This window comes from Salvelinus fontinalis, chromosome 28, assembly GCF_029448725.1.
Source record: "Salvelinus fontinalis isolate EN_2023a chromosome 28, ASM2944872v1, whole genome shotgun sequence".
Lineage (NCBI taxonomy): Eukaryota > Metazoa > Chordata > Actinopteri > Salmoniformes > Salmonidae > Salvelinus > Salvelinus fontinalis.
Window position 1 is genome coordinate 31,562,618 of NC_074692.1, and position 22,405 is coordinate 31,585,022.

At 46.2% G+C, this 22,405-nt stretch overlaps 1 protein-coding gene across 1 annotated transcript in view; it reads right to left on the reverse strand.

Moving 5' to 3' along the window:
• Positions 1–22,405, reverse strand: part of LOC129826592 (aminopeptidase O-like) — an 81,996-nt gene that overhangs the window by 55,700 nt on the left and 3,891 nt on the right. Inside the window, exon 2 of the mRNA XM_055887497.1 lies at positions 19,150–19,233. Coding sequence (XP_055743472.1) covers positions 19,150–19,233 — 84 coding nt within the window. The remainder of the gene's footprint in view (positions 1–19,149; positions 19,234–22,405) is intronic.

The following is a 22,405-nucleotide window of genomic DNA, read 5'->3' on the forward strand; positions in this document are numbered from 1 at the left end:
AGGAGTCTGCCGTCTGCACAGCGATGACTGAACTGCCCGTCTGCCAAGCGCCATCTGAGCCATCCGTCTCCCCAGCGCCATCTGAGCCATCCGTCTCTCCAGCGCCATCTGAGCCATCTGTCTGCAATGAGCCTGCAAAGCCGCCCGTCTGCCATGAGCCTGCAAAGCCGCCCGTCTGCCATGAGCCCACTGAGCCGTCCGCCAGACAGGAGCCGCTAGAGCCGTCCGCCAGACAGGAGCCGCTAGAGCCGCCAGCCAGACAGGAGCCGCTAGAGCCGCCAGCCAGACAGGAGCCGCTAGAGCCGCCAGCCAGACAGGATCTGCCAGAGCCGCCAGCCAGACAGGATCTGCCAGAGCCGCCAACCAGACAGGATCTGCCAGAGCCGCCAACCAGACAGGATCTGCCAGAGCCGCCAACCAGACAGGAGCAGCCAGATCAGTCAGCCAGCCATGAGCAGCCAGATCCGTCAGCTAGCCATGAGCAGCCAGATCCGTCAGCTAGCCATGAGCAGCCAGATCCGTCAGCTAGCCATGAGCAGCCAGATCCGTCAGCTAGCCATGAGCAGCCAGATCCGTCAGCTAGCCATGAGCAGCCAGATCCGTCAGCTAGCCATGAGCAGCCAGATCCGTCAGCTAGCCATGAGCAGCCAGATCCGTCAGCTAGCCATGAGCAGCCAGATCCGTCAGCTAGCCATGAGCAGCCAGATCCGTCAGCCAGCCATGAGCTGCCAGATCCGTCAGCCAGCCATGAGCTGCCAGATCCGTCAGCCAGCCATGAGCAGCCAGATCCGTCAGCCAGCCATGAGCAGCCAGATCCGTCAGCTAGCCATGAGCAGCCAGATCCGTCAGCCAGCCATGGGCCGTCCCTCAGTCCGGAGCTGCCATTCCTCAGTCCGGAGCTGCCCCTTACCCTGGTGCTGCCCCTTACCCTGGTGCTGCCCCTTACCCTGGTGCTGCCCCTTACCCTGGTGCTGCCCCTTACCCTGGTGCTGCCCCTTACCCTGGTACTGCCCCTTACCCTGGTACTGCCCCTGACCCTGTTACTGCCCCTGACCCTGGTACTGCCCCTTACCCTGGTACTGCCCCTTAGTCCGGAACTGCCCCTTAATGCAATGGGGTTAATGTGGAGGGGGGTCATTTGGAGGAAGCCTAGGAGGTGGTTAGGGACTGTGGTGACGTGGGGACCACAACCAGAGCCGGAGCCGCCACCGTGGATGGAAGCCCACCCAGACCCTCCCCTAGACTGTGTAATGGTGCGCCCGGAGGTCGCACCTTAAGGGGGGGGTTATGTCACGCCCTGGCCTTAGTATTCTTTGTTTTCTTTATTATTTTAGTTAGGTCAGGGTGTGACATGGGGAATGTTTGTGTTTTGTTGGTTTTGGGTGTTTTTATGGTAAAGGGGTTGTTGGGTATGGTATATGGGTTTGTGTGGAGTACATGTGTCTAGTGTTGTCTATGTATGTTTAGTTGTCTAGGAGAGTCTATGGTTACCTGAATGAGTTCCCAATTAGAGACAGCTGATTTCGGTTGTCTCTGATTGGGAGCATTATTTAGGGTAGCCATAGGCTCTCATTGGTTGTGAGTAGTTGTCTATGTCAGAACGTTTGTAGCCTGTTGTATGTGCACGACGTTTATTAGCTTCACGATCGTTTGTTGTTTTGTTAGTTTGTATTAAGTGTTTCGTGTTTATTTTTCGTCATCTTTTAAAATAAAAGAAGATGGCTTACTTTCCAAATGCTGCGTTTTGGTCCATCAATCCGCCACACGATCGTGACAAGGAAAGTGCGGTGCCAAGTACCATCTTATATAAAGCATACGTCTACACAGTTTGAATACAATTTGTGTGAGTACGTTTGTGTTTTTGGTTTAGTAAAACATAGTAAAACAGGGACAATTCTGACAAATTCACTGGTCCCTACAATAAAAAAAGGCTATTTTAGGCTTAGGGGTTAGGTTGAGGGTTAGGGTTAGAATTAGGGTTAGAATTAGGGTTAGGGTTAGGGGTAAAGGTTAGGGTTAAGGGTAAAGGTTAAGGTTAAGGTTAAGGTGAAGGTCAGGGTTTAGTGAAAATAGAATTTTGAATGGGAATCAATTGTTTTGTCAAAGCAACAGATACTTATTGGTTAGCAGTATTATATGAATGAGAGGTGAGTGAAACAGACGTTGTTTTAACATTAGCGAAACACGTCCGACCCCTCTTTCTAATACAACAGTTTTCTCTAGTCAATGGGCCAGTGTTTTGGCCACTGCTACAATGGAAAGAGACAACTAAAAGGAGAGGCAAGACAGACATCTGTTTCCATACAGCTCTGTGTATAGAGGAGCTGAAAGACGAGGTGATATGTTTAATAAGGTGGGTGTATTCCACTATACTTGCAATGGCAAGAGATGTAGTATTCTCTCTTTCTTTGTTTCTCTCTCGCTCTGTACCTCATGAATCTAAGCCGAGAGGAATCTTTCCCTCTGGAGTGTTTTGTGGAATGTGATAATCCACTCTTTTGTGTGTGTGTGTGTGTGTGTGTGTGTGTGTGTGTGCATGCGTATAATAGAAAGCTCATGACTTCATGGTGGTGTTCCCCCTCTCCTCCTAACCGTAACACTTCACATGCTCTGGTCAGGTGTGTCACGGTGCAGTCTGGAGACTGCTGTGTGTACATGGAAACGCAACATGGGATCACAGAGGCAGGCACGCCACATGCCACATACCACGAACTGTCTACCAACCAATGACAAGGTTAGGACGTACCTCATACCACTGAAGTTGTAATTCTTCAATTCTTTACCTCACGGCATCAGAGACCAGTCTGATAACTCAGTGTCTGGTAATGCAGAGGTCAACATGTCCAGTAATAGATTTAGTCTTTGTCTTTCAGACATTTTTTATTTCACCTTTATTTAACCAGGTAGGCAAATTGAGAACACGTTCTCATTTACAATTGCGACCTGGCCAAGATAAAGCAAAGCAGTTCGACACATACAACAACACATAGTTACACATGGAGTAAAACAAAAATACAGTCAATAATACAGTGAAAAATAAGTCTATATACAATGTGAGCAAGTGAGGTGAGATAAGGGAGGTGAAGGCAAACAAAATATATATATAAATAAATAAAAATATTAAAAGGCCATGGTGGCGAAGTAAATACAATATAGCAAGTATAAAAAAAGAAAAAAAAGTAGAGATAGTAGAGATAGAAATAATGGGGTGCAAAGGAGCAAAATAAATAAATAAATAAATAAATACAGTAGGTAAAGGGGTAGTTGTTTTGGCTAAATTATAGATGGGCTATGTACAGGTGCAGTAATCTATGAGCTGCTCTGACAGCTGGTGCTTAAAGCTAGTGAGGGAGATAAGTGTTTCCAGTTTCAGAGATTTTTGTAGTTCGTTCCAGTCATTAGCAGCAGAGAACTGGAAGGAGAGGCGGCCAAAGGAAGAATTGGTTTTGGGGGTGACCAGAGAGATATACCTGCTGGAGCGCGTGCTACATACACATAGATGTTTGACCTTCCCTCTACAGGATACAGTGTATGCAGTAACATTGTCTTACGCCAGATAGTGCGTTGATTCCACCTGCACTGATCTGTCTCGTATCTCCCAAATGGTCATGGGATAGTCCAAAAGTTGTCAGGCTACAATGGGCAGCTGTATCATTCTGAAAATATTCCCTAAGTGAAATCGTCAATTTCCGCTTCAAAATTGTTTGAATTAATCTAAGCTAAAACAATGTATGTTTTTTTGATGAGGAAGTCTTAGTTGCCCCATTTCACATCTAGCTAAGGATTATTGTGCTTCAATTAGCTGTATTTCTGAAGTTTGATTACGGGCACGAAAGCTAGCATAAATGTGCTGAACATTGAGCCAGTCACTGAAAGCATTTTGACTGAAACGATACTGCTAACCAACCAGCTACCTACTTAGTGCTGCACACAATGTTGAATCTTCCAACAATAGCTAGCTAGCAAGCTACTGTAGCTAGTAGTGCTAACGCTTACATTATGAGTTTTCCTGAAGCAGCTTTTCTTCTCCCACGAGTCATTGCAGTAGCCTCCTCAGTCAGCTGCTGTGCTCAGCTGACTAAATGATAAGATCATGGAAAAACATGGTGATCATCGGACTGATTCCTGATATCAGTCAAATTCTCTTAATAATTCTCTTAAACCGGCTAAGCACACGTTTTATGTCAGTGAAGGAAGAGCTAGCCTACTAGCTAGCTAGGTATCTCAGTAAGCTAGCTAGCTATAACAGTTAGCTAAACAGCTGATTAAGTCACTGCACTGGCGACCAACGTCCTGGCACAGAATTTGTGCAGGAGATAGCCACTGGTTTGTTTTTATTTTCTCACGATTGTAAACTATTAAATCACTTTCACAATGTTTGTAATAATTTAGTTAGATGGTCATTCTGCCTATTTCAGTGAGAGTCGTACGAGAGTGCAGTAATATCCAAAATTAGGAACTATGTTTACATTTTTTGAATGGCGCATACTCAACATTGAAATTTGAATAAGAGTTCCACGTCCTACAAGACAGATTGGTTGAGGAAGGAGCATCGGGAGGAGTGACGCCATCTGACATGAGACAATGATACAGTAATGTATGGAAGTTGAAGTTGCGCTTCTATTGTCCAAATCACAACCCAGGCTTTAACTGATATCCACCAAAGCCTGTAAATGTTTTTTATTTATTTTTTATTTCATCTTTATTCAACAAGGTAGGCCAGTTGAGAACAAGTTCTCATTTACAACTGCGACCTGGCCAAGATAAAGCAAAGCAGTGCGACAAAAATAACAACACAGAGTTACACGTGGGATAAACAAAAGTACAGTCATTTACACAATAGAAAAATCTATATACAGTGTGTGCAAATGGAGTAAGGAGATAAGGCAATAAATAGGCCATAGTAGCGAAGTAATTGCAATTTAGGTCTACAATTTTGTTTCTGGTGTCCTTTGACAGCTCTTTGGTCTTGGCCATAGTGGAGTGTGGAGTGTGACTGTTTGAGGTTGTGGACAGGTGTCTTTTATACTGATAACAAGTTCAAACAGGTGCCATTAATACAGGTAACGAGTGGAGGACAGAGGAGCCTCTTAAAGAAGTTACAGTGTCACACCCTGGCCTTAGTATTCTTTGTTTTCATTATTATTTTAGTTAGGTCAGGGTGTGACATGGGGAATGTTTGTGTTTTGTCGTTTTGGGTGGTTATATGGTAAAGGGGCTGTTGGGTGTAGTGTATGAGTTTGTGTTGAGTGAATGTTTCTAGGTATGTCTATGGTTGAGTGAATGTGTCTAGGTATGTCTATGTGTAGTGTTTGTGTCAGCACTATATGTCTGTTTAGCTTCACGGTCGTCAGTTTTGTTATTTTGTTTAGTTCGTTTATAGTTGTTCGTTTCTTGTTTGTTTCTCTCTTCTTTTAATAAAGAAGATGTATTTTGCACACGCTGCGCCTTGGTCCAATCTCTCACAGCAAGACGATCATGACAGAATTACCCACCAATCTAGGACCAAGCGGCGTGTCAAGCGGCAACAGAACCCACCTACACAGGATTCATGGACATGGGAGGAGATACTGGATGGTAAGGGACCTTGGGCACAACCGGGAGAATATCGGCTCCCTCGTGAAGAGCTGGAGGCAGCTAAAGCCGAGAGGAGGCGATATGAGGAGGCAGCACGGAAGCAAGGCTGGAAGCCCGTGAGTACAACCCAAAAATTTATTGGGGGGGGCCTTAAAGGGAGTGTGGCGAAGTCAGGTAGGAGACCTGCGCCTACTCCCTGTACTTACCGTGGAGAGCGAGAGTACGGGCAGACACCGTGTTACGCAGTAAAGCGCATGGTGTCTCTTGTACGTGTGCATAGCCCGGTTCGGTACATTCCAGCTCCACGTATCGGCCGGGCTAGATTGAGCGTTGAGCCGGATGTCATGAAGCCGGCCCAACTCATCTGGTCACCAGTGCGACTCCTCGGGCCGGCTTACATGGCACCAGCCTTACGCATGGTGTCCCCGGTTCGCCAACATAGCCCGGTGCGGGTTATTCCACCTCCCCGCACTGGTCGGGCGACGGGGAGCATACAACCAGGTAAGGTTGGGCAGGCTCAGTGCTCAAGGGAGCCAGTACGCCTGCACGGTCCGGAATTTCCGGCGCCACCTCCCCGCCCCGACCCAGTACCACCAGTGCCTCCTCCACGCACTAGCCCTATGGTGCGTGTCTCCAGCCCTTTGCCACCGGTGCCTACACCACGCACCAAGCCTCCTGTGTGTCCCCAGAGTCCTGTGCGTCCTGTTGCTGCTCCCCGCACTAGCCCTGAGATGCACGTCCCCAGCCCGGTACCACCAGTTCCGGCACCACGCACTAGGCCTAATGTGCGTCTTCAGGGTCCAGTATGCCCTGTTCCTTCTCCCCGCACTAGCCTGAAGGTGCGTGTTCCCAGCCCGGTAACACCAGTTCCGGCACCACGCACCAGGCCTACAGTGCGCCTCAGCCGGCCAGAGTCTGCCGTCTGCACAGCGGTGCCTGAACTGCCCGTCTGCCAAGCGCCATCTGAGCCACCCGTCTGCCAAGTGCCATCTGACCATCAGTCTACCCAGCGCCATCTGAGCCATCCGTCTGCCCAGCGCCATCTGAGCCATCCGTCTACCCAGCGCCATCTGAGCCATCCGTCTACCCAGCGCCATCTGAGCCATCCGTCTGCCCCGAGCCATTAGAGCCGCCCGTCTGTCCCGAGCCGTCAGAACCGTTCGTCAGTCAGGAGCCGCTAGAGCCATTCATCCGTCAGGATCTGCCAGAGCCGCCAACCAGACAGGATCTGCCAGAGCCGCCAACCAGACAGGATCTGCCAGAGCCGCCAACCAGACAGGATCTGCCAGAGCCGCCAACCAGACAGGATCTGCCAGAGCCGCCAACCAGACAGGATCTTCCAGAGCCGCCAACCAGACAGGATCTGCCAGAGTCGCCAGCCAGCCATGTGCAGCCAGATCCGTCAGCCAGCCATGAGCAGCCAGATCCGTCAGCCAGCCATGAGCAGCCAGATCCGTCAGCCAGCCATGAGCAGCCAGATCTGTCAGCCAGCCATGAGCAGCCAGATCCGTCAGCCAGCCATGAGCAGCCAGATCCGTCAGCCAGCCATGAGCAGCCAGATCCGTCAGCCAGCCATGAGCAGCCAGATCCGTCAGCCAGCCATGAGCAGTTAGATCCGTCAGCCAGCCATGAGCAGCCAGATCCGTCATCCCGCCAGGATCCGCCAGAGCCGTCATCCAGCCAGGATCCCCCAGAGCCGTCATCCAGCCAGGATCCGCCAGAGCCGCCATCCAGCCAGGATCCGCCAGAGCCGCCATCCAGCCAGGATCCGCCAGAGCCGCCATCCAGCCAGGATCCGCCAGAGCCGCCATCCAGCCAGGATCCGCCAGAGCCGTCATCCAGCCAGGATCCGCCAGAGCCGTCATCCAGCCAGGATCCGCCAGAGCCGTCATCCAGCCAGGATCCGCCAGAGCCGTCATCCAGCCAGGATCCGCCAGAGCCATCATCCAGCCAGGATCCGCCAGCCAGGATCCGCCATCCAGCCAGGATCCGTCCCTTAGTCCGGTGCTGCCCCTTAGTCCGGTGCTGCCCCTTATCCTGGTGCTGCCCCTTATCCTGGTGCTGCCCCTTATCCTGGTGCTGCCCCTTATCCTGGTACTGCCCCTTATCCGGGTGCTGCCCCTTATCCGGGTGCTGCCCCTTATCCGGGTGCTGCCCCTTATCCGGGTGCTGCCCCTTATCCGGGTGCTGCCCTTTATCCGGGTGCTGCCCCTTATCCGGGTGCTGCCCCTTATCCGGGTGCTGCCCCTTATCCGGGTGCTGCCCCTTAGTCCGGTACTGCCCCTTAGTCAGGTACTACCCCTTAATCCAGTGGGGTTAAGTTGGAGGGTGGTCATTTGGAGGAGGCTACGAAAGCGGGTAGTGACTATGGTGGGGTGGGGACCACGGCTAGTGCCAGAGCCGCCACCGTGGACAGACACCCACCCAGACCCTCCCCTAGACTTTATGCTGGTGCGCCCGGAGTTCGCACCTTAAGGGGGGGTTATGTCACACCCTGGCCTTAGTATTCTTTGTTTTCATTATTATTTTTAGGTAGGTCAGGGTGTGACATGGGGAATGTTTGTGTTTTGTCGTTTTGGGTGGTTATATGGTAAAGGGGCTGTTGGGTGTAGTGTATGAGTTTGTGTTGAGTGAATGTTTCTAGGTATGTCTATGGTTGAGTGAATGTGTCTAGGTATGTCTATGTGTAGTGTTTGTGTCAGCACTATATGTCTGTTTAGCTTCACGGTCGTCAGTTTTGTTATTTTGTTTAGTTCGTTTATAGTTGTTCGTTTCTTGTTTGTTTCTCTCTTCTTTTAATAAAGAAGATGTATTTTGCACACGCTGCGCCTTGGTCCAATCTCTCACAGCAAGACGATCGTGACATACAGGTCTGTGAGAGCCAGAAATCTTGCTTGTTTGTAGGTGACCAAATACTTATTTTCCACCATAATATGCAAATAAATTCATTAAAAATCCTACAATGTGATTTTCTGGATTTTTTTCTTCTCATTTTGTCTGTCATAGTTGAAGTGTACCTATGATGAAAATTACAGGCCTCTCTCATCTTTTTAACTGGGAGAACTTGCACAATTGGTGGCTGACTAAATACTTTTTTGCCCCACTGTATCTAAGTCAGAACTGTCCAGAGTAGTGATGCTAGTCGGGCAGGCGGGTGTAGGCAGCAACCGGTTGAAAAGCATGCATTTAGTTTTACTACCGTTTAAGAGCAGTTGGAGGCCACGGAAGGTGTGTTGTATGGTGTTGAAGCTCGTTTGGAGGTTTGTTAACCTGTTGGGGATGGGGGCGCTGTTTAGACTATTTATGCTAATGTGGCTAATTTTTTAAACGGCTTCCCACAAAATCCTTGATCGTACAATATGCATATTATTATTATTATTGGATAGAAAACAGTCTATAGTTTCTATAGGAGTTGAAATTTTGTCTCTAAGTGGAACAGAGCCCATTCTACAGCAATTTCCCTGACATGGAGTCAGATTTGAGAAATGTTGGCCACTTTTCTGAAGTCATTTAAAAGGGCACTGTCGTTGCTATGACTATACGGACACTTCTTACGTCTTCCCCTGGATGCCTTTACGTGATGACGATTCCAACGGGCTCGATTGCTCGTTCACAGGCCCTACAAATGAAAAAAACCTTTAGCTAGCAAGTCTTTTCTTGCTGCGTAACGCGCGTGGAAGACACCGACCCTCTCCTGTTCCAAGCGTTAGTTTAGCCTGTTATATTTCTCCGGTCATCTTTTCACTCGTTATAGGAGTTAAAAACATCATAAGGTAGTTAATTTAAAGCGTTTTATAGCAATTTATATCCGTTTAGTGCGATTTTGGGACATTTATTTTTGCAACGATGTGAAAAGTTGGGCATGCTTTTCAGTTCATCCCGAACTCAGTTGACATTTCCACATGGCAAGAGGACAGCTTTCCACCAAAAGACGATTTCTCCCAAGAAAGGATCCTTTGCCCAAGATACTGATGGAAGAACAGCTCAAGGTAGGACATTTTTATTATGATAAATCGTGTTTCTGTCGAAACATTTTAGTGGCTTAGGACGCCATGTTTTTTGACGTAGCTTCGCTTGGCGCAAACTGTATTGAAAAGTAAGGATAAATTAAAAAATGTAATAACGCAATTGTATTAAGAATTAAATTGTCTATCAATCCCTGTCCACCCTATATTTTTTAGTCACGTTTATGAGTATTTATGTATAAGAGTAGATCACTGTCTAAGTGGCGCAAGGACGTTTTCTTTACCAGCTTGTCTACATTTCACATTGTCTAACCATGATTTTGGTGGCTAAATATAAACATTTTCGATCAAACTGTATATGCATGTTGTAATGTGATGTTACAGGAGTGTCATCGGAAGAATTCTGAGAAGGTTAGTGAAAAAATTAATATCTTTTGGCGATGTTGACTTTTATCGCTCACTTTGGCTAGAATCAATGCTGGGCTGCTAATTGCTATGTGCTAAGCTAATATAACGATTTATTGTGTTTTCGCTGTAAGACACTTAGAAAATCTGAAATATTGTCTGTATTCACAGGATCTGTGTCTTTCGATTCGTGTATGCTGTGTATTTTTACGAAATGTTTGATGATTAGTAGTTAGGTAAACACGTTGCTCATTGTAATTATTCTAGTCCATTTGTGATGGTGGGTGCAATTGTAAACTATGCCATATACCTGAAATATGCACTTTTTTCTAACAAAACCTATCCCATACCATAAATATGTTATCAGACTGTCATCTAATGAGTTTTTTTGTTGGTTAGGGGCTATAAATATCTTAGTTTAGCCGAATTGGTGATGGCTACTGGTGTTGGTGGACAAATAAAAGATGGTGGATTATGCTAATGTGTTTTTAGGTAATAGATGTACATCTTTACATATTGTGTCTTCCCTGTAAAACATTTTAAAAATCGGAAATGTTGACTGGATTCATAAGATCTGTGTCTTTCATTAGCTGTATTGGACTTTAATGTGTGAAAGTTAAATATTTTAAAAAAATATTTTTTTTGAATTTCGCGGCACTGGTTTTTCAGTGGGGGGGGGGGGGTGTGCCGCTAGCGCCACGCTGATCCTAGACAGGTTAACACAGAGTCCAAAGAAGGGCCAGATGTATACAGAATGGTGTCGTCTGCGTAGAGGTGGATCAAGGAATTCCCCCGCAGCAAGAGCGTCATCGTTGATATACACAGAGAAGAGAGTCGGCCCGAGAATTGAACCCTGTGGTACCCCCATAGAGACAGCCAGAGGTCCGGACAACAGGCCCTCCGATTTGACACACTGAACTCCATCTGAGAAGTAGTTGGTGAACCAGGCGAGGCAGTCATTTGAGAAGCCAAGGTTGTTGAGTCTGCCGATGAGAACACGTTGATTGACAGAGTCGAAAACCTTGGCCAGGTCGATGAAGATGGTGCATGTATCCTTGACAACACAACCCAATAACACTGTGTGTGTGTGTGTGTGTGTGTGTGTGTGTGTGTGTGTGTGTGTGTGTGTGTGTGTGTGTGTGTGTGTGTGTGTGTGTGTGTGTGTGTGTGTGTGTGTGCGTGTGCGTGTGTGTGCGTGCGTGCGTGTGTGTCCAGCAGACATCATAGTGATTTTAATCAGAGGTTTCTAGCCAGTAAGCGGTCCTAACTGGCCTAGCAGCAGACCACATACACTTTAGTAGGCTTCCACACAGCCTGATGCAGAGGTGAATCAATGTTAGACTAATGGAGCACGCACGCGCACACACTCGCTCCTCTTCCATTTCCAAATCCTACCACTGCTACCAAATTATCTGAGATGAGGTCTGAACGGAAACAGCCATTTCCTTAAATGCCCCCCCCCCCCCCCCAATAAATCACACTCTAATCCAGATCCTGGTGAGCTTGGATGGACTGAGAGGAAAAGAGAGAGGGGGTGACGAGTGAAGGAATAACAGATGTTTGATGGACTGCTCTCAGGCATCTCAACTGCAATGAGAGGTGGGGCGGAGTTTCCTAGTCTACAGAGGTGAAGTTTGGTCATATATAGGTGAACAGCAGTCAAAGTAAACCACAACAAGAATGAAGATGCGACAATTTTTTCTTTGATTATCAAAAAATCCTGCCAATTTCATCTTAACTGTCTAACGCCCTTCCCCATTCCCCCAACTACCTCCTAGGCACCTGTGTAGTTCTGTATTGGACAGATGTAAGCAATATGGCTGCAATTCCAGCAAGACTATCAGAGTGAGAGGTAGGCTTATATTCATCTGGTACTTTTAGACCCAGGAAGTGGTACAGTCACTGTTGACTTGACTTCAGGAGGCAGCCGAGGGAGGGGACCGATATGCGTTGTGCCTGTTGCTATCGCAACCTGTAAACTGTGATTAGTGATTTGAGTTAAAGGACATGCCGTCACCTTGATGTGAATCAGGTGATATTGTGTGATATTGTGTGATATTGTGCTGCTTGCAGACTCATTTCACCCTTTTTCCCCTTTTCCCCATGCAGTGTACAGCAAGGAGACGCTCCACAGACAAGCAAAACAGAACATCCCAATTCATGGGATGCAGGCTTTTGTTCCAGCCCAGCTCTCACACACCTGATTTCACTAATCAAGGGCTTGGTGATTATAATCTATCCGTCTATAAGTTGAGTCAGGTGTTTTAGTGTTGGGCTAGTACAAAATCGTCCACATCATCTGGAGAATGTCTGAGACTGGGATGACGGCCAAAAAAGCCGCTGCCCGCCGGACCCAGACTGCCTCTGCCTACAGGGTTTCCTGGGCTGATTAGCAGGGGCAGACAGACCCTCATTACAGCGACCACAGATGAAAATGAGAACAAAATGAGGCCCATTACCATGAGAGCATGACAATATCCTTCAGCAGACCCCTGATACACACACCCACACATACAGACAGAAACAGACACATATATAACTAGACACACACAAAAGCAAGGAAAGAGGTAATACATTCTGGCTCTATTAAAGCAACCCTCATTTAAGGCCTCTGTGTGTGTGTGTGTGTGTGTGTGTGTGTGTGTGTGTGTGTGTGTGTGTGTGTGTGTGTGTGTGTGTGTGTGTGTGTGTGTGTGTGTGTGTGTGTGTGTGTGTGTGTGTGTGTGTGTGCGCGTGTGTGCGTGCGCGTGCGTGTGCGTGCGTGTGCGTTTACAGACCACTAATCATCTATGACGTAATCAACAAGCTCTCACTACAGAATTAGACACTTATCCACATTTCTTCAAATGTAAAATTTCTAAGTTGCTCCAAAGTATTTTTGACTCCCTGGGTTGACTCCTCCTGCTCAGTATCATTCCATTTTAAAAATGTCAAATTGTGAAGTAGCTCCAAATTAAGGGTTACGGTTTTGGATATGGTTAAAACATTACATTTAGGCACTCATTCTGAATGGTTAAGGTAACGGTTTAGGTTTGGAATAGGGTTACAACCAAAAAATACAAAACAAGTGTTCACCACTGGGATCAAACACACAACCTTCTGATCTGGAGTCATGGGATTCCATCCATCCACCACCCCTGTCTACAACCCATGTCCACAACCCCCTGGCAAAGCCCAACCCTACTTGATGGTAATAGTTGGACAGACGTCCAATTGTCTCGTCTCATCTTGTCTCTTCCATTCTCTCATCCTTTTCTCCTCCTACTCCACTACCATCTAGGCACTTCTCTCTCACCCCTTTTCTCCTATTTTCTCTGCCCCTTCACCTTTCTCTTCCCACCCTCTCTAATATCACCTCTCCACATCTTTCATCCCCCGTCTTCTCTACACTTCCTGTTATCTCCTCTACCTTTTTTCTCCTCTCCTTCCCCTCTCTGTGCATTGCCAAGCAGGCAGTAATTGGCTATTCTTTCACAATGAGTTGGGTGAATTTTGGCCCAATCTTCCTGACAGAGCTGGTGTAACTGAGTTAGGTTTGTAGAACTCCTTGCACACTCCTTTCAACAATTGCACAACTACCTTATACACACAATGGCAAAGGCAAGATGCAGTAGATGGTATACAGTACAGTATATACATATTAGATGAGTAATGTAGGGTATGTAAACATTATATAAAGTGGCATTGTTTAAAGTGACTAGTGATACATTTATTACATCCAATTATTAATTATTAAAGTGGCTAGAGTTGAGTCAGTATGTTGGCAGCAGCCACTCAATGTTAGTGATGGCTGTTTAACAGTCTGATGGCCTTGAGATAGAAGCTGTTTTTCAGTCTCTCAGTCCCAGCTTTGATGCACCTGTACTGACCTCGCCTTCTGGATGATAGCGGGGTGAACAGGCAGTGGCTCGGGTGGCTGTTGTCCTTGATGATCTTTTTGGCCTTCCTGTGACAACGGGTGGTGTAGGTGTCCTGGAGGGTAGATAGTTTGCACCGGTGATGCGTTGTGCAGACCGAGGAACTTAAAACGTTCCACCTTCTCCACCACTGTCCTGTCGATGTGCATATGGGGTGCTCCCTCTGCTGTTTCCTGAAGTCCACAATCATCTCCTTTGTTTTGTTGACGTTGAGTGTGAGGTTATTTTCCTGACACCACACTCCGAGAGCCCTCACCTCCTCCCTGTAGGCCGTCTCGTCGTTGTTGGTAATCAAGCCTACCACTGTAGTGTCGTCTGCAAACTTGATGATTGAGTTGGAGGTGTGCATGGCCACACAGTCATGGGTGAACAGGGAGTACAGGAGAGGGCTGAGAAAGCACCCTTGAGGGGCCCCAGTGTTGAGGATCAGCGGGGTGGAGATGTTGTTTCTTACCCTCGCCACCTGGGGGCGGCCCGTCAGAAAGTCCAGGACCCAGTTGCACAGGGCGGGGTCGAGACCCAGACGAGTTTGGAGGGTACTATAGTGTTAAATACTGAGCCGTAGCCGATGAACAGCATTCTTACATAGGTATTCCTCTTGTCCAGATGGGTTAGGGCTGTGTGATTGCGATTGCGTTGTCTGTGGACCTATTGGGGCGGTAAGCAAATTGGAGTGGGTCTAGCGTATCAGGTAGTGTGGAGGTGATATGATCCTTGACTAGTCTCTCAAAGCACTTCATGATGACGGAAGTGAGTTCTACAGGGCGATAGTCGTTTATTTATTTTATTTATTTTTTATTTCACCTTTATTTAACCAGGTAGGCTAGTTGAGAACAAGTTCTCATTTACAACTGCGACCTGGCCAAGATAAAGGTCAGGTACCTTAGCTAGTATATTTATTTTATTTTTTAATTCACCTTTATTTAACCAGGTAGGCAAGTTGAGAACAAGTTCTCATTTACAATTGTGACCTGGCCAATATAAAGCAAAGCAGTTCGACACACACAACAACACATAGTTACATACGGAGTAAAACAAACATACAGTCAATAATACAGTAGAAAAATAAGTCTATATACAATGTGGGCAAATGAGGTGAGATAAGGGAGGTAAAGGCAAAAAAAGGCCATGGTGGCAAGGTAAATACAATATAGCAAGTAAAACACTGGAATGGTAGATTTGCAGTGGAAGAATGTGCAAAGTAGAAATAGAAATAATGGGGTGCAAAGGAGCAAAATATATAAATAAATACAGTAGGGGAAGAGGTAGTTGTTTGGGCTAAATTATAGATGGGCTATGTACAGGTGCAGTAATCTGTGAGCTGCTCTGACAGCTGGTTCTTAAAGCTAGTGAGGGAGATGAGTGTTTCCAGTTTCAGAGATTTTTGTAGTTCGTTCCGGTCATTGGCAGCAGAGAACTGGAATGTGAGGCAGCCAAAGGAGGAATTGGCTTTGGGGGTGACCAGAGAGATATACCTGCTACCAGTTTAGCTCAGGTAGCTTAGCTTTCTTGGGAACAGGAACAATGGTGGACCTCTTGAAGCATGTGGGAACAGTAGACTGGGATAGGGATTGATTGAATATGTCCGGAAACACACCAGCCAGCTGGTCTGCGCATGCTCTGAGGACGCGGCTATTGATGCCGTCTGGGCCGGCAGCCCTGCGAGGTTTAACACGTTTAAATGTTTTACTCACGTTGGCTGCGGTGAGGGAGAGTCCGCAGGTTTTGGTAGCGGGCCATGTCGGTGGCACTGTATTGTCCTCAAAGCGAGCATTGTTGATTAATTTGTCTGGGAGCAAGACATCGGGTCCGCGACTTGGCTGGTTTTCTTTTTGTAGTCCGTGACTGACTGTGGACCCTGCCACATACCTCTCGTGTCTGAGCCTTTGAATTGTGACTCTACTTTGTCTCTATACTGACGCTTAGCTTGTTTGATTGCCTTGCGGAGGCAATACACTGTTTTGTATTCGGTCATGTTTCCGGTCGCCTTGCCATGATTAAAAGCAGTGGTTCGCGCTTTCAGTTTTGGGCGAATGCTGCCATCAATCCACGGTTTCTGGTTGGGGAAAGTTTAAATTGTCACCGTGGGTACAACATCATCGATGCACTTGCCGATAAACTCACTCACCGAATCAGCGTATACATCAATGTTGTTGTTCGACGCTATCTGGAACATATCCCAGTCCACGTGATCGAAGTAATCTTGAAGCGTGGAATCAGATTGGTCAGACCAGCGTTGAACAGACCTGAGCATGGGCGTTTCCTGTTTTAGTTTCTGTCTGTAGTCTGGGAGCAACAAGATGGAGTCGTGGTCAGATTTGCCGAAAGGAGGGCGAGGGAGGGCTTTGTATGCGTTCCGGAAGTTAGAGTAACAATGATCCAGAATTTTTCCAGCCCAGGTCACGCATTCGATATGCTGATAAAATTTAGGGAGCCTTGTTTTCAGATTAGTTTTGTTAAAATCCCCAGCTACAATAAATGCACCCTCAGGATATGTGGTTTCCAGTTTACATAGAGTCCAATTAAGTTCTTTCAGGGCCATTGAGGTGTCTGCTTGGGGGATGTACACGACTGTGATTATAATCAAGAATTCTCTTGGTAGATAATGCGGTCGGCATTTGATTGTAAGGAATTCTAGGTCATGTGAACAAAAGGACTTGAGTTCCTGTATGTTGTTATGATCACACCACGACTCGTTAATCATAAGGCATACACCCCCGCCCTTCTTCTTAACAGAGAGATGTTTGTTTCTGTCGGCGCGATGCATGAAGAAACCAGGTGGCTGTACCAACTCTGATAACGTATTGCGAGTGAGCCATGTTTCCGTGAAACAGAGAATGTTACAATCTCTGATGTCTCTCTGAAAGGCAACCCCTGCTCGGATTTCGTCTACCTTGCTGTCAAGAAACTGAGCATTGGCTAGTAGTATACCCGGGAGTGGTGGGCAATGTGCCCATCTAGGGAGCCTGACCAGAAGACCGCTCCGTCAGCCCCTTCTGCGGCGCTGTTGTTTTGGGTCGCCTGCTGGGATCCGATGTATTGTCCTGGGTGGTGGACCAAACAGAGGATCCGCTTCGGCAAAGTCTTCCTGGTCGTAATGTTGGTAAGTTGACGTTGCTCTTATATCCAATAGTTCCTTCTTCCTTGCTGAGTGGCCTTTCAGGTTACGTCAATATAGGACTCGTTTTACTGTGGATATAGATAGTTCTGTACCTGTTTCCTACAGCATCTTCACAAGGTCCTTTGCTGTTGTTCTGGGATTGATTAGCATTTTTTGCACCAAAGTACCTTCATCCCTAGGAGACAGAACGAGTCTCCTTCCTGAGAGGTATGACGGCTGCGTGGTCCCATGGTGTTTATACTTGCGTACTATTGTTTGCACAGATGAACGTGGTACCTTCAGGCATTTGGAAATTGTTCCCAAGGATGAACCAGACTTGTGGAGGTCTGCAATTTTCTTTTCTGAGGTCTTGGCTGATTTCTTTTGATTTTCCCATGATGTCAGGCAAAGAGGCACTGAGTTTGAAGGTAGGCCTTGAAAAACATCCACAAGTACACCTCCAATTGACTCAAATGATGTCAATTAGCCTATCAAAAGCATCTAAAGCCATGACATAATTTTCTGGAATTTTCCAAGCTGTTAAAAGGCACAGTCAACTTAGTGTATGTAAACTTCTTACCCACTGGAATTGTGATACAAAGAATTATAAGTGAAATAATCTGTCTGTAAACAATTGTTGGAAAAATTACTTGTGTCATGCACAAAGTAGATGTCCTAACTAACTTGCCAAAACTATAGTTTGTGAACAAGAAATGTGTGGAGTGGTTGAAAAACGAGTTTTAATGACTCCAACCTAAGTGTATGTAAACTTCCGTCTTCAACTGTAAATATTATTAATTAACTGGTTCGACAGCTTCTTTTTTGTAAACTCAACTTTTCGGTCAAAGTGCTACCTGAACTTAACATTTTTAGTTGGCCTAACTTTAGCTCCAAAATGAGAAACCCTAGGCAGAAATTCAGTCAATTTAAAATCATGTGTTTGCTCAAATTGTCTCATATGTTCATTCAACTAGAAATTATTATTTGGGCATCTTACCTGCAAAAATGGCTGTTGAACTAATTACACACACACAAAGTGACGTTAACTTACAACGTACAAATTTGACACACGTTGACAAACACTGAGTGTACAAAACATTAGGAACACCTTCCTACTATTGAGGTCCCCTTCCTTTTGCCCTCAGAACAGCCTCAATTATTCGGGGAATGGTCTCTACAAGGTCTCAAAAGTGTTCACAGGGATGCTGGCCCATGTTGACTCCAATGCTTCCCACAGTTGTGTCAAGTTGGTTGGATGTCCTTTGGATGGTGGAACATTCTTGACATACACAGGAAACTATTGACCCAGTAGCGTTGCAGTTCTTGACACACTCAAACCGGTGCACCTGATACCTACTACCATACCCCGTTCAAAGGCACTTACATGTTTTGTCTTGCCCATTCACCTTCTGAATTCCGCACATCCACAATCCATGTCTCAATTGTCTCAAGGCTTAAAAATCCTTCTTTAACCTGTCTCCTCCCCTTTACCTACAATGATTGAAGTGGGTTTAACAAGTGACATCATTTAGTGATCATAGATTTCATCTGGATTCACCTGGTCAGTCTATCATGGAAAGAGCATGTGTTCATAATGTTTTGTACACTCAGTATATTTAGCCTCACAATGAAGAGTTTTACCATTTTCTTTTCAGGAAAACCAGGGCTACAAGTTTTTAAACTATATTGTTTTATACTATATTGTGACAAGCTAAAGCCTCCATTTAAAATGGTCAGTAGCAGCTAACCCATGAGGTTCATTATCTCAGGCAGGAAATATAGGCTGAAGGTTCCTAACCCTCGGTTGGTCATAGATTGGTTCTTGCTCATTAGTGATGCAGGTGTGTGTGTGTTGTCCTTGAGGGAAGGAGGGAATAATGAGGGTATTCCTCATTAACACACACTCTGACCTCAGCTAATCTCTGACCTCTAATCCCTGATCCTGATACCTGACCTTGGCCCAAAACCCAGTGACATGCAGATTATGTAAAGGCATTCACACACGCATGCATGCACACATGTTCGCACGTACACTTCCACAGAGAGAGGGACAGAGAAAGAGAGAGAAAGAGAGAGAGAGCAGACAGCCTTAGCAAGAGTCCACTAGGAAGCAGTGTGTCTGACAGACAGAACACACTGAGACCATGAGAGCGTGAGATAGAGGTCTATTTAAAGGGGCTCCTACCTCGTTGAAGTTCTCTTTGGGTTCTGCTCTCTTCTGCTTCCTGCCCTTTCCATCGCTCGGACTGACACCAATCCATTGTACTACCTGCCCAGGGAAAGGAGGAACAATGGGAGGGAGGAGGGGAAGTAGCACTCCTCTAATATGAGTTAGTACGTATAAACAGATTGTAGACGCACTTTCCATTGCTTAAATGGAAAGACACGCACACACACACACACACACACACACACACACACACACACACACACACACACACACACACACACACACACACACACACACACACACACACACACAGACACCTACACGGCTGCTAACACGCAAGCCCCAACAGCGAGTCAGCGGTGGGGTATAGGCACACAGCGAGATGTCTTTGCCACAGAAGTAACCCTATCAGTCCCTACAGAGTGTGGTCACATCATGGCTCTACTACCACACTGCCTTAGACAAGAGCAAGACAAGAGCAAATAAATACTGCCACACTGCCTTAGAAAAGAGCACCTAAAAACTACCACACTGCCTATGACAAGAGCACCTAAATACTACCACACTGCCTTAGACAAAAGCACTTAAAAACTACCACACTGCCTTAGACAAGAGCAGCTAAATACTACCACACTGCCTTAGACAAGAGCACCTAAAAACTACCACATTGCCTTAGACAAGAGCACCTAAAAACAACCACACTGCCTTAGACAAGAGCACCTAAAAACTATGTGAATGCCTTAGACAAGAGCACCTAAATACTACCACACTGCTATAGACAAGAGCACATAAAACTACCACACTGCTTTAGACAATAGCACCTTAAAACTACCACACTGCCTTAGACAAGAGCACCTAAAACCTATCACATTGCCTTAGACAAGAGCACCTAAAACTACCACACTGCCTTAGACAACAGCACCTAAAAACTACCACACTGCCGTAGACAAGAGCGCCAAAAACTACCACACTGCCATAGACAACAGCACCTAAAAACTATCACACTGCCTTAGACAAGAACACCTAAATACTACCACACTGCCTTGACAAGAGCGCCAAAAACTACCACACTGCCATAGACAACAGCACCTAAAAACTATCACACTGCCTTAGACAAGAGCACCTAAATACTACCACACTGCCTTAGACAAGACCACCTAACAACTACCACACTGCCTTAGACAAGAGCACCTAAAACCTAACACACTGCCTTAGACAAGAGCACCTAAAGACTACCACACTGCCTTAGACAAGAGCACCTAAATACTACCACACTGCCTTAGACAAGAGCACCTAAAACCTACCACACTGCCTTAGACAAGAGCACCTAAAACCTACCACACAGCCTTAGACAAGAGCACCTAAAACTACCACACAGCCTTAGACAAGAGCACCTAAAAACTGCCACACTGCCATAGATAAGACCACCTAAATACTACCACACTGACATCGACGCCGGGTCAGCGGAGTCAATCACCACCTTCCGGAGACACCTGAAACCCCACCTCTTTAAGGAATACCTAGGATTGGATAAAGTAATTATTCTAACCCCCCCCCCCCCCCCTTAAAAGATTTAGATGCACTATTGTAAAGTGGTTGTTCCACTGGATATCATAAGGTGAATGCACCAATTTGTAAGTCGCTCTGGATAAGAGCGTCTGCTAAATTACTTAAATGTAAATGTAGAGACAAGATCACCTAAAACTACCACACTGCCTTAGACAACAGCACCTAAAAACTACCACACTGCCATAGACAAGAGCGCCAAAAACTACCACACTGCCATAGACAACAGCACCTAAAAACTATCACACTGCCTTAGACAAGAACACCTAAATACTACCACACTGCTCTTAGACAAGAGCGTCAAAAACTACCACACTGCCATAGACAACAGCACCTAAAAACTATCACACTGCCTTAGACAAAACCACCTAACAACTACCACACTGCCTTAGACAAGAGCACGTAAAACCTATCACATTGCCTTAGACAAGAGCACCTAAAACCTAACACACTGCCTTAGACAAGAGCACCTAAATACTACCACATTGCCTTAGACAAGAGCACCTAACAACTACCACAATGCTTTAGACAAGAGCACCTAAAAACTACCACACTGCCTTAGACAAGAGCACCTAAAACCTATCACATTGCCTTAGACAAAAATACTTAAATACTACCACACTGCCTTAGACAAGACCACCTAACAACTACCACACTGCCTTAGACAAGAGCACCTAAAACCTAACACACTGCCTTAGACAAGAGCACCTAAAGACTACCACACTGCCTTAGACAAGAGCAACTAAATACTACCACACTGCCTTAGACAAGAGCACCTAAAACCTACCACACTGCCTTAGACAAGAGCACCTAAATACTGCCACACTGCCTTAGACAAAAGCACTTAAAAACTACCACACTGCCTTAGACAAGAGCAGCTAAATACTACCACACTGCCTTAGACAAGAGCACCTAAAAACTACCACATTGCCTTAGACAAGAGCACCTAAAACTACCAAACTGCCTTAGACAACAGCACCTAAAAACTACCACACTGCCATAGACAAGAGCGCCAAAAACTACCACACTGCCATAGACAACAGCACCTAAAAACTATCACACTGCCTTAGACAAGAACACCTAAATACTACCACACTGCCTTAGACAAGACCACCTAACAACTACCACACTGCCTTAGACAAGAGCACCTAAAACCTAACACACTGCCTTAGACAAGAGCACCTAAAGACTACCACACTGCCTTAGACAAGAGCACCTAAATACTACCACACTGCCTTAGACAAGAGCACCTAAAACCTACCACACTGCCTTAGACAAGAGCACCTAAAACTACCACACAGCCTTAGACAAGAGCACCTAAAACTACCACACAGCCTTAGACAAGAGCACCTAAAAACTGCCACACTGCCATAGATAAGACCACCTAAATACTACCACACTGACATCGACGCCGGGTCAGCGGAGTCAATCACCACCTTCCGGAGACACCTGAAACCCCACCTCTTTAAGGAATACCTAGGATTGGATAAAGTAATTATTCTAACCCCCCCCCCCCCCTTAAAAGATTTAGATGCACTATTGTAAAGTGGTTGTTCCACTGGATATCATAAGGTGAATGCACCAATTTGTAAGTCGCTCTGGATAAGAGCGTCTGCTAAATTACTTAAATGTAAATGTAGAGACAAGATCACCTAAAACTACCACACTGCCTTAGACAACAGCACCTAAAAACTACCACACTGCC